Source organism: Varroa destructor, unplaced genomic scaffold, assembly GCF_002443255.2.
Source record: "Varroa destructor unplaced genomic scaffold, Vdes_3.0 BEIS01000004.1, whole genome shotgun sequence".
NCBI lineage: Eukaryota > Metazoa > Arthropoda > Arachnida > Mesostigmata > Varroidae > Varroa > Varroa destructor.
The window spans coordinates 45,959,985-45,977,552 of NW_019211457.1; the positions used below are offsets into that span (position 1 = coordinate 45,959,985).

General features: G+C 42.2%; 1 protein-coding gene across 2 annotated transcripts in view; it reads left to right on the plus strand.

Annotated features, from left to right (window-relative positions):
• LOC111249106 (calcium-dependent secretion activator-like) overlaps positions 1 to 17,568 on the plus strand; it is a 64,477-nt gene that overhangs the window by 20,026 nt on the left and 26,883 nt on the right. For both annotated transcript variants that reach the window (XM_086987186.1, XM_086987185.1), the window contains one exon: positions 13,385 to 14,925. In XM_086987186.1, the coding sequence (XP_086843312.1) occupies positions 14,851 to 14,925 (75 nt within the window). In that variant the 5' untranslated portion in view covers positions 13,385 to 14,850. The remainder of the gene's footprint in view (positions 1 to 13,384; positions 14,926 to 17,568) is intronic.

Here is a 17,568-nt window from a genome sequence, read left to right on the forward strand (position 1 = left end):
TGCGGTTGAAGACTGTTATTGATTGGAGGATACGTGAAGAAGACTGATCAGTATTTCAATCGGAGGGTGTATAGGCCGTTGCCTCATTGCCAATAAACGAGTGAAGTTGTTCCTAGCGAATTGTCTTGTTCAATATTGTAGGTTTATCTATATACAGATACAAATCCGGTACAGAAACAAATCAATCTATCAGTCAGCGCCCACACTGGTCCAGTTTGTGGAAAATCGTAGCAAAAAATTTTTTCCGCTATTAGATGGTTAGCCAGAGGTGAGTCGACTTTTTTTGTGGGGTTTGTCAGAAGTTTCAACTGTAGTTCCACTCAAGTTCCCATCAGTTGAATGAAACGATGATGTTTACGCTCATCCAAGTAATAAGGGGTGCTGATGTGACGACGGGCTGAATAGAAGAGTCTTGCAAACCTGCGTACAATAGGCTTGAGGCCGTCACGCTCTTTCAGGCAGGTAGTTTCACACATTTTATCGATCGAACGAAAAACGGAAGCGGTTCGCCATACCCTAGACTTGCTGTTTTCGTCAGTAGCAAATACATGGAAATAGGTTGGATATGGAATCGCAGAATTGTTCAATAAAGAATGACGACTTGGACCGAATTTCATTGAGGAAGGCTAAAAGACGAATCAGGACGTTTATAGGACAAGTTGGTGAGATTTTTAGTAGAACTTGAGCTTTGACTGTCCGTTTTATTCAAACGTTTATATGTATTGGCCGACAAAACAAAGCTATGTTCTTTTTTCTGGCCATATATCGAGCAACATTTTTTATATTTGCGCTCCGCCTCTCTGTGTAGGTAGAATATATTGATCAAAAACCTGTTATAAAATAGATGACTTTGTGCGGTTGAAATATGGCTTTTGCTTTATACGCATTTTTGTGGACTGAGCAGTTAAGCCCTCGGTAATGGCTCTGCCAAATCGTCACACCTTCAAATCATACAGATGATCTATTTAGAGTCGTCACTCTCTTCTGGACAGGAAGTAAGTCGATCGGTAATGATAGGGCTCTAATGCACCCACAGTTAAGATCATGGTCATAGAAAAGCAACCAAAGTAAAATATAAACATATATAAATTTCCATAGTAGATTTTTAGGTCCTAAGGCGTCTCTGTCACACAAACAAGACCATAAACATTATACAATGATCATGATCTCATAAACTAACAATCTATTTATAAACGACACAGGAGCTCCCAGAGATAAAAAGCGGGAAAGGTTGACGGGGTGATGATGTTAATCAGGCCTGAACGATGAGTCTCTCAAAAGCACTAATACTACATTCGTGAAATCTCACCTTTGGCCAATTCGTTTATCGAAGCGCATGGACTTTTTTTTTTGTGTACGTCTTGCCTCAAATCTGTACATACCTCGATCTGAAGGTCGTAGCATAAGATGTGTGTGTATATGCATCCAAACTTGAGCCAGCGATACCCTGATCTTGTCCTACAGGTACAGAACTAAACTGCCTACCATCGACTCTCTATATCGTGGACCCACATTTAACGCCAACCTTCGTTTGGCAGACATAAGCGTAAATCTAATATAGCTCGTTTATCTGGGAGTATGCTAAGCGTTCTACGTATTTTAGCGTGAAGAGTCATATTTTATATACATTTTTAATGTAGCATAAAAAGAACTATTGCGACGATTAGTTTGTACGCTAATAAGGCCCTATGCAATAGATGAACACGGTACGAGATGTAAGAAGATATACGTTTTTATACCGAGGAGGCTTCTCGTGTATGTGTTAAGGCTGCCTCTGGTGCATGATACTTTGGTGGTGTATTTGCATTACTTTCAGGTCTAATTACTTATTTTTTTAGCCATTTAGTCTGACTAGGCCTGACCGAAGAAAAGAAATTATCCTAATCCACGGGACATTACTACTATGGTCGTTTAGGACAGAGTGCCCGCGTATTTGAAGTAAAAAGTCTGCTATTTACAAATGGAAGACGACACCCTCATGCAGTCCACTATGTCGTTCGATATCATCATTAGAGACCAACGTAAGCTTATCAAAAGGTATTGATTAGCATATATATCTACGAGCCCGCTTATGCTGCTCACCGGCTTCGAATGTTTTCGGGTGTCCGCGGTGTATGGGATGCTCGTCTTGTATAATGCGTCCAATATTGAACTGTTAAATAACTTCAAAATGACTCAACTGTACAATTTTGTGTCCTCGCAAATAGCATCCGGCTTCTTTCAACGCTTTGTTTCGGGTAGCTCATGATCGTTTGGTAGAATCATTCATTTTTTTTACCCTTTCCAAAGGCGACTGTTTTGAGTGCAGTGCAGTGCAGTGCATTTGCTCTCCTGTTGTTTGATCCATTTTTTTTTTCTAATTGAAACGTAACTACCGCACTCCAACAGGAAAAAAACCCAGCCGAGCACCAGTAATGCCTTCTCGCCTACCAATTTTTCTTCGTTATTCGCCAAACGTTGTATGTACTTATGTATATTCAAAAGTGTCGCGCCTTAGACATTCCTCTCCTCTCTTCCGATCCTCCTTCAAAGTTAGGTCCTTTTCCCACGGCATCTCCGTATGAAGACAATTATAATTGTTCTTCTATGCAACGAAGACCGTTGTGCGTCATGTTGCGACCGATTTTCGAGTATGGTGACGCCTTTCTATGCCTCATGTGAACATTTTCAGTTGACCGCAGATCGTACGTAAGTGCTAGTAAATACAACAATTCGCGCAAAGGCAGATTGGTGCGGATAGCGCGAACTCTTTAAATGAACACGCGATCGTGTTATGGTCGTTCCACGTCTTTAGTCAGTCGCGAGAAGTTCCGCCAGGTCTTGTCAGATCCATTGTTCTATGCATTTAAGCTATGGGAGCTGTCTCGTAAATCGTAAAGAATCGATATTTCCTTAGAAGGAATTACACGAAACATTCAGATGAATACAACATTAGTGTTTCCAGTTTTACGCGTAGTATCGTCGTTAGACGTCCAGGATTTCAGCGCGAAATATGTCTATGCCCGGATTCGAACCTGGACCGTAATCTATGGTGGTATTACTTTTAGTCGATTTTCCTTTTTGACAAGATTCACCTGTTTGTACAATTAAGTAATACTTACCATATCAGGCAGGATTAGGCAATATCTGTCAACTTTTTCTTTTTTGTTGTAATAAATTTGATGATTCTTCGACAGTACTTATTAAGGATCTTCGGTCAGCAAAACTTTCATACAGCTTTCGTACAGTACCCTCCATGGCACGATCATCCTGTCTTGGAAGTCGCTGTACTTAGTAATGAGAGAAGGCAGAGTCATTCTGACTTTGAAAACAAAGAGGAGGGGCGTGAGTCACATTAGCGATTAAAAGTTCTATCTGATCAGTTAGCTTCGACGGGCTTTAGGTAGACAATCATGAAAAAATAGCCATGCTTCAAACGAAACGGGTAGTAGCGTACATCAGCAGCTACACGAAATAGGTGTTGTTCTAATAAAACCTTGGATTTCCCTAAGCGATTTCCCCTAGATATAAGCGAATGTTCCTTTATTATCTATTTTGAAGAATAACGAAAACAACGACATATCGTTGTTTTGCTATATATATATATATACACCCATTATAATGAGGTTCATAATTTTTATGAGGATAGGAACGATCGAAGCAATGCGCTTCATATGAGTTAGTATGTTGACTGAGTCCGATCAAACGTGGAGTATAATATCGCTTGTAGCAACGCCGCTACCACGATTTCAAGCTCTAAATCATTAGCAAGAAGTCGCTTTTATGAATAATTTAAATGAAGACTTTTTACTTGAGGCCTGTACAATTGGAGATGTACAATTGGTTCGATTGGAATAGCTTTATTAGATACACGATAGAGTTTATTTATTTGTAAATTTTACCTTTACTTTACCAGTACTTAACTGTACTTTACAAATAACAGCCTACAACAGTGAAGATGGGTATAACTAAATTCAGCTCCGAATGGATATTTTTGACTCTGAGACAAAGCACATGTTGTTTTCATTGCCGTATTAGCTTTTCCATTTGTTTGAGGTTATTCCTAATATATGATCTAATTAAACTTGCAGATAAAATAGGTTGTCCAAGACCGGAGCAGCCACCTTCCAAAAGCAAGGGACTGTATGTACACTGATTATGAAATGAAATGAATCAATGATCATTGTATTACAGGATGCTAAGATACGACCATTCGTGTACTAAGAAGGATAGTTTATCCGAGTTTTCGTGTTATAGATACACTCGGTGTTCTGGGTCTATTTCCGTATGGGAACTAGCGTGGTACGCGTCAGGCTATGAGCGCAGCAGCTGGAACGAACGTAATAAGCTATTCGACATTGCCCAGCATCAGTCACACCCTCACGAGCGTTTGGCCAGTGGTAATTATGTAGTGTACGAGTACCTCCCTATTGTGGGTGGCCTGTCTCCTGTAAAGCATGGCCGCTTTTGTCTACGCGTACGTTTATATTAGTCAGCAGATTGTGTACTAATTATACAGCCAAATATTGGATACTTCTACATGCAGACTATAACAGATCTGGCTCTTATACAACATCGAATAACAAGAATGGTGTAGCCTTTCTTTCATTAACCGCTCGTAAACCCCAGGTAAGAATAAACTTGAATAAAACGTAAACATAACATATATATATATATACTCAATACGAAATGTGGTTAGGGCTAGCATAGTGCTAACATAGCCTAACGAAGCTGAAATTGGGCTTATTCTATTCGGCTTCTACATTGTCCGCAGAAGAGTATGTTTATCGGCAGAGGTATTTGTTGAAATATATGTGCGTAAAGGCGAATGTCTTACTTGTACAATGTCAATACTGTGACGCTGTTACTAAACATATGCTTGCGAAGTTCATTATCTCGAAACGAACGAATACGCGCACTGGGTTGTCCGCCCCAATCGACCGTCTGTCTAAGTCGTACATCGTGGACGCCTTGAGGCCTATCTGCTTCGGGCGCCGTGCATGCTTCTCAGCGCTCTTACCCTCGTGCTTACTGATCAGAGGCTGTTGGTCAGCGAACGGAATGATCATCCGTGCCATACTCGTTCAGCTGCCTTATCGATTGAGGAGCACTATCGGCCCATGGCCTGTTCAGTGTTCTTCTTCGTCTCCGTTTGGATGAGTGAAAGGTTATCCGTCACAGAGTTTCAGCACCGATCAAGGCAGGCCGGCAGATAGCACTGCAAAAACGACGCAGCTTTCGTTGTTTGAAAACGGGCCGCGTTGGGGAGGGCTGTTTGCAGAAGATCTGCCAGGTTATTGTTTTTAGATAGGCTCTAAGGCAAGATAATGACCGTGGAACCTATTAATCCAATGTTTTGCTCTGTCAGTTATTGTACGGAAACGAGGCTAAAGAAATAAATACGTACAATTCGTTGCTCTTTGCTTATCTATTTCTGTGAGATTTTTAATCATACTGGAGAGTTCTGCTAACATTCTGTTACTTCTTATATATATATATATATATATATATATCTACATAATGATTTCTTCAAATAAGGTTATTTTTTAGGCTGGTGAACCATTTAACTTCTAAAACGAATATTGAACAATTATTAGGATGCGGAATGGGTGGTGACCCATAAAGTGTCCATAATTTTCAGAACCCAAATTGCTAACGCGGCGGCGTAGTGTCGTGAGCAACTGTTGTTATCAGTATATCAGTTCCAATGCCCAGAATACGTAACACTGCCATAGATTATGGGCAAATTTACTGATCTCTGCTCATATTGCTGTGATAATTACAGAATGGCTTAATTGGCGTGTTATTCAATCTATTAGTTAGGGACTCACAATAGGACTAAAGCTTTCGGAACAGATAGCATATAGATGTTAATATTAAACATAAAAAATACACTATTTCAACTTGGTTCATTTAAATTGATTTTTTGTCAATATGTATTTTGAAATGCAGATAAGCATAAATGGGTCGTGGTTTCTCGGTCAAAATAGTTATAATAAAGCAAACGCCAAAATAAAAACGAGACATCTTATCCAACAGGAAAACTAATAATTTTCTAAAAAAATTACGTAAAAACAAGTGAGGAAACACCTTTGTTTGTAATTGAAAGATTGAATAAGATAAGCTGAAACACCATTTCTGTTGCAAAAGAGGTATCGGTGTCTTAAAAAAAGTAGCAGTTACACAAATTCAACTCTGCAAATAGGCTCAACTATAAATTATGTCGGTTGTTGTTTTAACCTTGCCATTTGTGTGATAAGTGAAAAAAACTGAGACTATAAAAGTTCTTAGGTCTTTTACATCAGGTCAAAGCAAAGGTATTTGACGGCAGAACGAATGTATTCGAAATGCCCCTGTTTTTGTCGGATTGTTAGCCCCCGTTATTTATTCCACTACTATTGTCAACACGTTAAAAGCCAAGGCCCGAAAGAAGCGCGAGAATAGTACGCTTCTACAGCTATGAAAGAAGCTACCGAAGGCATCCCTTTCTAAGCGAAAATTCAAGAACTAAATTGACAAATATATTAATATAATGTATGCGTTTACTGATCAAGTGGGACCCCCTCTCTGGGAAGAAAGCAGACCATTTTATGGGCTTCAAATAGACGGATGGGCTGAACCTCCACCAAGACTGCTTCTTGATGCAGTTGGAGCCGTTAGCTATATCAACCTTGTACCTAAGTACCTCCGCTGTAACGAGTGTTCTCTAGCCGCATCTATCCTTTAAAATTAGTTTATTTTGACATGATCTTATGCTCTACATCTTGCTTCCTAGGTTCTGTAAAAACATGATGTATGCAAAGATCACGCGACTACTTCGTGTCTTTCCTCTGGCTTGCTTCATACCGCTGCCGCCGAATTTTCTCACTAAATATTTTACGACACCTTGCCTTGGGCATCACGAATGGCATATTTGCACGCCAATAAGTTCAACAAGCATGGCTCCTATTGACAAAGCGTTCACAATATTATTTTTCATAGCGGTGCCAGAACTGCACAGGAACGCTGCGAAGCGTATACACAAATTCAATCAAATTCCATCTCATTCTGTTCTCCTAGATGGCGTCTACATCTTCTTCCAACGCATCCTTTCCCCTCCTCTTTCTAATTATGTCTGCTTTGCCCCTGTATTTTACCGTTGTAGACACCTTTCTGAAGCGAGCTACGAACACAACTGTAAGTCTGGCTGGCTCAAGCTATGTCGATAGAGTTCTACCCTAATCGAAATGAAGGACAATTTCATTTTATGGGGGAGGGGGGATAGTGGCAGTAGATTCGTCGTTGTCAGCGGCGATGGCGGCGACAGGAGATCGGCTTCTTCTATGGGGAAAGGTTGGGGGTATGAGCGCCGAAAGCATACGACAACGCGAGCGCATCCGAACGTCACCTGAATACGCTGAACGTAATACGACGATGTTGAATCTGTGCTTCGCTAATCCACCTTCTCTCTCGTTCCTTCTATTTCTTTGATCTTCATAGAACTTACGCCGGTTGTAGTCGTAACGTTATGGTTAAAAGGGATTTCGATAACAAAACGAAAAGTAAATATAAAGTATTCGTGCCTTAATATTCCGTCAGCGTTTGTCCCTCTGTGCGAAAATTCGCTACGGACTGCAACGGAGTGCAAACGAAACTGGAATCATTACAGACTTACATTCGGATCTCGGACTTTCCTATGGCTCTTTTCTCTTTTACACCCGCACACTCTACCGTTTTATCATTCTTTTTCTCTACTCGGAACATTTAGGGGTTCTTAGAGTTTGCCTCGGATTATTTCTCTACGTATAGCGTAGTGTTGTACTGTCGCTCGGAACCAGTGTCAGGGGCAGTTCGTAGGGTAGCCATAGAACACGGTGATTAGCTCCAACAATGGGACGGTACGTAATTGCTCTACAAGCATATAATGCTATAGCTATGTATGTATATTCATCGTCTGTAGCGAGAGAACGTGCAGCGCTAGGGGCGATGTCGGTTAGGAGAGGCGGTTGAGAAGGAAGTGAGCAAGACGCGGATCCAACAAGTGTTGAGGATAGCATGGCGACGTGTCCCAGAATGGGGTATAAAAGGACTTTGTAAAAGAGGAATGCTTAATGTCATATAAATGGTGAAATTGTCTGCTAGTTGAAGGACTGAAGTAGAACAGCGTGGAATTTCGAAGCGAAGTAGCAGCTTTAACTAGGCAAAGATGCCAGCCATGGAGGAACTATTGATACTGCTACAAATAGCACTAGTACAGGCTACTTAACATAAGGTACTTATGAGTGAGACGCTGATGCATCTGGTGAGATGGTCTACAATTGTTGATTTTGATGGAGAATAAAAATTAAGTTATAAAGAGTCGATACTACAAGCAATGAATAAGCAACAATCAACCAGAGTTTGTTTGTATCGATTAAATAATACGCCGCATATATAATCTAGTGTACGTTCCCTAATTGTTGCGTGTTTATTATATCGCTGCCATTTGTTTGCATTGGGCTAAAATATTCCGCCACCAATATTTGCCCTTTGCAGTGTCGTAAAGTCCATTTCGCTAAACGTTCTATTTAATGCGTGATGCCCCGTTGTCATTTCCGGACGCTCGATGATGTGCTTTAATTTAAATTGTACAGTTGAAAGCTGTGTGTAATTACTGTCCCGTTTTTCCGCATCGAGCACAAGAGCGAAATAACGAAACTGTTTCCGTTGTAGAAATATAGCGAGAAAAACAGACAAAAACCCTGAGCATGATATATTTGATTTGTACTTATCGTTATTTGGGCAGCGACTTCTGCGCATTTCATAATATGGTTTAGAAATGAGAGATGAACCAGAGATCTTAGATCAATCTTGAAATCTGCAAAATTCGATGTATAGAATTGTCGGGAGCGTCTACGTTCTACATAAAGTATAATACACACTAAGCGAGTTTCAGTTGACTTGTGCGCGACATGATGTATTTCTGTTTAAACTAAGTAAGTTATGGCGATAATCGTTCTTAATAATAGAACATGTGACTCAATTTATTTCACGCTGCCCTCCGATGGTGTTTACTCGATTGAGTTCTGAATAACATTTTACCTCGACTCCCATGGGCCGATTGACTGACATTGGCGTTATGATAGATATTTTTTAATCTATACATAGGCTTGCTCCGTGAACATGGGCGCATCTACGAGTCTAAGTGTAAATAGCAGCGTGGAATCGTATTGTATCTCTCAACCAGCTCTGACTACGCAGAGAAGGCTATACTTCACGCCTGTCCGGTTGTTTCCTCTCGCCTTCGCCATTGGGATCAACTTGCATGCATCCATACAATAAGAGCATCCACAATATATGGACGAAAATGGCTACAATCGACGCTGAACAGCTTGTTTGTTGTGAAAACCCGCTGCGTCAATATGGCGGCCTGCGTTGGTGATCCTAGTCGGATGCAGGCCACCCAGATGGGGATCTAGTAGTTGATGTATTTTAGTTATTGTCATCGCAGTGGTAGGATAAAACAGACAGTGCAAAGAGGTGGCTGGCCGAATCTGTCCCGCTGTCCTTTGGATCCCTAGCAGCACACAGGCGGAAGCAGGCTGCCCGCTCCGAACGTCCTAGGACTTGAATAGCTCAATACTAAAATCAACTGTTGCGTATTTCGTGCTGACTTCGTCGATCACAAATGAAAGAATTGCAGCAGTAACTCTGAAGAAGGAAGAGACGCGGGGGTATGGCCGTACATACTGCCAGCCAGCTCGAGAGACCGTCCGCTCGACGTGATCGGCCTCACAGAATACATCTGCTACATTTGGAATGCTCACACACATACGTCCACTCGCGCCCAGTTAGACGCAGTAAACCCTCCTGTTGCTAAAAAGAATAATAGGTCACGCTATGGGTTCTATTCAAAGACAAGCTAAATCGAGGGTGTTTCGGCCTAAACACGAGAGCAGCAGAAGAGTGGACTGAGGCAGTTGTTTTCCACGATGCCGTTATTCTTTATGGAGTCTATACACACAGTGATTAATACACTGTAGTTTGGCATTGGCTCGTTACGTCGGTCTCCTCTGGACCCCCGATGTTGTTAACATGTCAGGCGTTTTACCTCTCACACATAACCCTGAACGATACATATGTATATGTCAGGTCACGGGTACTACCACGTGTACGGCGGGTATTGGTAGCCACGACTGTACTAAGATGCTCTATGATTGCTTAAAGTCCTGCGAGTTTCAGCCAGCATTGCCAACTGCAAAGATCATTCGATAGAAGCTGGGTTCGCGGGCTAAATTCATCCCTTACTATTCTATTCGCCGTTTTCCTGCCTCGATGTCATACTGTACAGTCAATCATAAGTCAATAAGCAGCGCGTCTGTCACGAAACACACTTAGTTATACGATTATATTATCAAATCATGCGTTCCCAGAATCAGCGGGAACCACAGCAACGCCGAGGGCGAGCCGACAATATAGAATAATGCAATGAGATTTGAGGCGCCGCGAGATTGTGACCCGCTGCGGGGAACCAATGGTTATTTTATGTAGGCGGAAATATTGGGAAAAGCTGATTTTGCCGAGACGATAAAGCAACGTCTGCAATCCTTGGACGAAATGGGGTGAGGTTGAGTAGACCTATGCACAAATGTATCCAACATGGTCACTGATTCTACTCCCGAGTATTCTGAGTATGCCTAATGGATGACTCTAACGAGGCTATCTCCACGAATAAGTGACATGACACAGAGGAAAGGAAAAAGCTGTTAGTACTATCAATACGGTAGTCACAATACGAGTTCACGCTAGCGGTTCGCGTACGTACACTTGGCCATCCTGTTTAGTCGATAAAATAAGACAATGAGTGGATAGCAGTGCGCAGGACCAACAAGGAGGACAAGCGAGCTACAGTGGAAACCAAACTTGTTAGTTTACGAGGTCTGCTATTTTAGTGAGTAGAGAACCCTCCTCTTTGGGGACACATGGAGCATCCATGTGTTTGTGTATTAGTCGATACACCTGTATTAGTCTGTTGATAACGCGTTAGTTGGCATTGCTGGAAATTGGTCGTTGCTCAACTGTTCTTGCCGGCGCAAGTACTTGCGAAGAGGGCAAATCGTTGCTAGCTAGGCATCTACCTCCAAAGCCAACGACGACGACCCGTGTGAAATAGCCCAGCAGACTAGGCAATGGAGCATCCAGATCATCATCACGATGGCCAGTCTTTGTATCCCGCGCCCGATCCCCGTCGAACCGAAGCTCCCGGGTGGCCGTCAAAATCAATGTTATGAGGTGGATAGGAGCAAGAGGTTCCTTGGACGCAGGCGAAGCCTACTGTGGACTACACTAAACAGTTTCACGGCCGTTTTCTACATAGCAACACATCGGGCGGACCCCGATGATAGAGCGTATAGAATTTTCGTTGACAAGGACGTGACAAGAAAAATATATAAGAAATCTACGGGTAGCAGGCGTAGAACCCCTTCCCCTGCTGAGCTATACCCGTCTGCTTCCAAAATGGGGCTAAAAGGCCAAAAAAAAGAGAAAGCGATTTAAAGTTGAAGGATTACGATCAATGAGGAGAACTGATATATAGCGAAATCGGTGTGCCGGGATATCCGGCTGATCAGTTAGCGGCTGAGAGGTACGCTTTGCCAGTAATTTTGTTGAACCTTCCGATCGACGATTCGATACTAGTCGGCTAACCGACTACTGAGCTATTGTGCCACCGCGTGAGTGACTGGTACGAAAATCGTTGAAGAACAGCTATATACTCGGGCATCGACAGCAGAGATAGCTTTTTCCTAGCGACGGGTTTTGCCGAGAAGAACGCTTGCTTGTAGCTGACTCCGCCGCTGCTGCTACCGCCTTTTCCACCGCTCCTGCCCTGGTTAACTCCCGTAACCAATGACCGAGCGAAAGCGAGCGGCCATGCGACAAGAGCGAGTAACCCCTAGTCGTTCGATGACTCACTCGGTCCCTCAAAGAAATTATGTTCCTGTTGCAGAATCGTTGGCAATTATAGCCTCAGAGTTCGCCCGTCACGGACGCTCTGACCTGTCAACAAGAGGATACACCTCATCCTGGTCTCGCACAATGTCCGTAGCTAATTATAGACAAGGCGATAAGATGCCTATAGAAAGGAGATTACCAAACAGCAGGAAGGAACCCCGAAGCAGTGAAAAAAAGCGCCTTCTCTCGTGTTGCGCTGGCTTTGTGCTTGAGCTGTACACTAGCCGAACCATGTAAACCTTGACAGGGTACGTTGACAACAATAACACAACGTAAAGATCGGCGGGAAAACCAATACCAAAGTATTACAACCCATATGATATTATAGATTCCACTATTGCCACCAACATGAAATAGGCCAAAAGCCTGTAAGACCTAGTGGAAAGAAGCTACCTATGAAACGATAGTCAATTAGACGGTAGGTATTTTTTTTTGATACGACCATATTCCCAGCTGCCTGCTCGTACGGGGGCTACGAAACGTGGCGTTTTCGGTAATGTTGAAAAACACCTGGGGGAACTACCACGAAAACAATCGAATGAAGCTGGCTTTATAGAGATTTCGAAATTGTGCAAAAAAAACATTGTGCAACAATGTAGAATTAGTGGATTTAATATGTTTCGGTAGTTTTGCATGTTCTCCCCTATTCATCCTGGGTTATTACGTCAGCCAGCGCAATTTTACAATCCGCAATACATACTATGACTTCAACAATAGATCTGTATCGATGAAGCCTGGCGTCACACAACGGGGGAAACGTGTCATGTCGCAGTCAGAGCTATTGAATACATTCATATGAAAAATTATGATCTCTGTTTACATATGATGCAAAAAATTGATTAGACCTTCAGGACCAGCGGTATCCTGGCCTATTTCCATAATTCATCCCAGTGAGTTGGAGCATGATAAGGTCTTAGATTAGGATTTTGCGATGCGTTTTACAACTGCTCAGATACTGATAGGATCTAGTTGAGTTTCAAATACCACGCCGCCGTTTAGTTACTTCAGTCTGAGATTAAGAGCACTACAATACACTAAGTGAAATAGTGTTAGATAAGACAGATAGTTGACCGGGGCTTGTGGACCACCAGCAAAAAAAAAGAAAACATGGTATAATAAACAAATAAACATGAACGATATTGAAATTAATGTATATATCTTTAATATATCTGTCAAATATTAAATTACGTTAAATAGTTCAAACATTCCTTCTTATAAAATTTTACTGAATATCGTCACAGTCTTAAGACCGTTTATAAACGCATAACCTATTAACCTATGTATATAACGCATAACAGTTGTTTCGTTTTTATTCAAAACGAGCTTGTCTAATTCCCGACAGATGTTTTTTTTACACCTATTTCTAGAATCTGTATCAGCACGTAACTGACTAATATCTATTTTTCTGGTTTATCCGTTCTGATTTCTTTTCCAGATAGAGCCTTGTAAGCTGAGCTACCGTCAAGTCAATCACAACAACATAGTAGTGGGCGTATTCCGAGACCGTGGTTCGCTTTGCGGCAAGCTCATATTAAAAGGATGCTTACAATGTCAATAGAAATATCGACAACCTATCGCTAGTGAGAATCGAAGGTATATCAGGACAAAATTCGGCTAGTGAGTAATTGTTATTTAGACCCCCTGACGATGAAGGAAAGAGGAGACAGCGAGCATTTTCGCTACTACGAATCGAGGCATATGTAGGCCGTAACGCTGAACCACCATTTGTCATAGCAAGGGCAGGACAAACGGCGGAGTAGACAAAAAAAAACGCAGATCGAAGAAAACGAAAACGTCAAATAGGTGGTGTTTTCGTAACAGATAACAGCGACGACGCAAGAAGGAGAGGAAATCAGGAGCGTAAAATTTCTATCACGCACATACAGACATACCGAAAAATTTCCAGTCTGCTTGTTTCTTATTTACTGTGTATAACTTAATTGCGGTGAACGAACTTGGTACTTTGCGGGAGAACGTGTTGACTATAACTAATTAAACTGACGCGAGGTCATTCGTTTTCCTCAAGTGCCTTTCCGCTGTTGCGGTGGAAACTTTTCTCCGCAAAGGGCTCTTTCCTCAAAGAGAAAATTTTAGCTATTCCCGCGATCAATTATCTGGTCAGCCACTCCTCGTGCAAAGCAGTATTCCGAAGGGCATAAACGCAAATTCAAAAATATCATGGTCCGGAACAGGAACTGCAAATAGTCAATTGCAAATCAAACACACCAACCTAACGGCCCTTCCCGTATTAGTATCCATTCCATTAGTACGCTGTTAGCTGTCCTAGACAGAAAACAGGAACGCTTCTGCGCCACATACGAGCTGAGAGAATCAAATAAATCAAGCGAGATCTGTGCGTTTTGTTACGCGTCGCGCTACCGAGTAGTCCCAAGAGCAAAGGCAAGCTAAAAGAGCAGGCTCAAACAGCCAAACCGCCGGCGACAGAAACAGTGGACAGGTACGACCAGGCGACACTGATAAGGACGTCGAAAAGCAACACTTCAGAGAAGTTTTTAATTCACACTATCCTATAAACTAAACACACTGTCCTATTTAGTGTTCGCGAAAATGTATGGTTAGGTTGCGTACTGTTTCCGCGTGGCGGTGTGCGCGTGCCATAGCATTACCACGAATCCTGATACTACATATTTCTACTGCTACGAATCGAAGTTTTTGATCGCGCAGGTCGTTCCTCGTTCGTCTTTCTGCTTCTTCTTCAAGTAATCATCATAGTAAAGTTTCGTCGGTGTCGCTACCACTAGCGCGGCCACAGTTGCCATTATTCACTCAATTAGTTGCTGGTCATTGCGAGAGTAGCGGCCGAAGAGGCCCGTGAGGAGGCTGTTCGACGCTGCCGCCTGAGAAAAACTAGGCAACGTCAGCGCCACCGTCGGTGCCGTCATGTTGGAACCCTCATCGTCTGAAGATGAGGAAGGGGACGAGGGAACCGTCGAAGATGTCTCCGAGCCGCCCACGGTACGTGCGAAGAACAGATTAAAGCAATAAATTTCATTCAATGCCATACATACGTAGACAGAGCGCAGGAGAGATTCAATGCGGTGTGTGTTTGTGGATACGTTTATGTATGTTAAGATAATCTTTCTCATCGGACAATCAGTTAAATATACATATAGAGAATTTTAATCAGATTCAAGCGTAGAAAGAAGAAAATTATGAGCAAGTGTTAGAGGGTTCTACTTAGATAAAAAAAAAAAAATCATAATTGGTAATTGGTACACAATGGCTATGTATATAGGGTGTATCGCGGTTTAGGTACAGTTTCGTAGATGAAATACTTGGATTTATGCAAATGTATGCAATAGCTGACTTATTATGCAGTTTCACAAATATTCTAAGTAACATAGAAGGGAGAGCCATTTTTCGGTCACTCCATTTTGTGCTATTTACCGAAAATATCCTTTTTGGCGGCCGTTGTGCAGACATTTGTTATTGATGAAAATCCAAGTGAGATCATTAGGGTGCAGATTAGAAAAGATACCCACATAGACTGGAGACGATGCGGAACATAACCACAATGTATGGTGTTGACCCTGGGTGATACAATGCATTTCGGGTGAAACTAGACGACTGCCTACTAGTTGGCCATGTCCTTCGGCGAAAATTGCTTCGAATGCTTTTTTATAATGTATTGAAATGTCGACATCATGAGCATTGGCTATTATGAACCAACATATTCACGCAAATCTTCTTTATTGCTCATCATTTATAAGCTAATGCTCGTATCTACATAGACTTCCAGCCTTCGTTCTTGTCGACCTCTAGATATCCTTCACTATTTACCTACGGTCTCCGCCATCGTTCTTATATACAGGTGAGAGCAACTGGAAAATCTTACTTTCCCGGTTTGTTCCTCTCCCGGACAAAATTGCATCTCGCGTCCACGCCGTATGAGGGTGCCCCTGTTTTGTATTGTTGCGCTTTTATCTTACATAGTGGCACGTTGCCGCAGACACATGTCCCGCAATCTTTTCCCGTTCAGATTCATTTTACGACTGGCAGCAGTTAGCAGTCCGCTGGAATCATGGAAAGTCTAGATAACCTTCTCAGTCGCTACTATAAAAGGTATTCCATACCCGTAGCGATAATCATGCAGAAACACGAAACAAGGTGCTGACTTAATTCATCTGGTGGATGCTACTAGTACGATTTTCCTAGCCACGAAGAGCTACCAAAAAAAATAAAAGTAAAGAGAACGGCGTTCTGCGGTAGACCTCAGGGTGATAGCTAATACGGTAGTTCTTTCATAGGAAACAATGATAAAGGCAACTGCGATAACCATTGCTGAAGACGCTGCAACTACCTTAGTACAAAAATGCAAGAGCGAGAGGAGATCTCGTGTTCGTGGATGCCCTCTTTGGATACCGTTCACAGTTATAGCGGAACCTTTTTGGCAATCAAGCACGTCCTCGTTTGTCCATCTTACTCACACCGTACAAATGTCTGACCATTTGCTCAGATGTCGTCTCCGACATATATTTTGCCGCAGCTTCCGTTGGCCTAGTGGCCCAGTCGTGGAGAAAAACCGCCCAAAGTTCGATCTCGAATTCTAGCTTACTAATAAATATACGAAGTCACGTGTGTTTTCCGATGTTGTCTCAACTTCAGACATTTAGATAGACTTTTCGCTAGACCGGCGATATTGTGAGCGACCTCGTTGACGCGACTACAAATCAGTGACGACTTGTCAACGCCGATGTCGCCCACAAGTAGGAAACAAAAAATATTAAGGAAACGATGGAAAGACAAGGAGATATACACGCGCATACACGTTTGTACTGTTTGCGCCAAGGCGAATGAAATTTCGAATTTTAAGCCAAATATGCAGACCACGGCTGATATGAACCTTTAGCGTACGGGACAGAAATGTTTTGATTGGCAGAAAAAAGCGCTGGCTTTCGTATCACAGATCTCTATTATACAGAACCTTGTTGCATTAGACGTAACAGGGCAAACAGCGTAAAGTTAGACATAGAAAAAATATTCAGAGATCTACAGCTGCATCGCAGCTTGTTATAACAACGCCGCCGGCTTTCGACTATGCTTGGATGCTAAATAAAGCCATAGTTGTCGGAAAGAAGGTAAGGGATTGACCCAGTTATACTAGGGTAGAGGTGAAGTGAATTGCGCGAAACGGTAATTCTGGGCCCAGGCGAGCCTCCATATTGTCAATCATTGTGTAAGCTCGTTCTTCCTTCCGCTCGTATCGACTACAATCGAGCTTATAAAAATGTTTGCACTCGAAAACATACGGAATAAGTCGAATAACCTGGCTTAAGGTTATGGCATATTGCATTGACTTCTGATATTATCCCTTTTGCCCTTTCTGGTTTCATTCTGGTGTTAAGTAAATGTATGCTGGAAAATCGTTGTTTTCGTTTCTTCGAAATTTTCTGATTAGCTTGATATTTCACATTGTCAAACATTCACAGAGAAGCAAGCATATCGGACAGGCTCCGTAAATTGAATGGCTTTTGTGTGGTATTCTGGTATGACTGTACAGTACAATATATACGATCGTTGTCAGATATTGTCAGACAGAATTTTCGTCTATGCCAACATGCTTAACGACATCAAACGATGTTGTTATTGTCGTTTTTA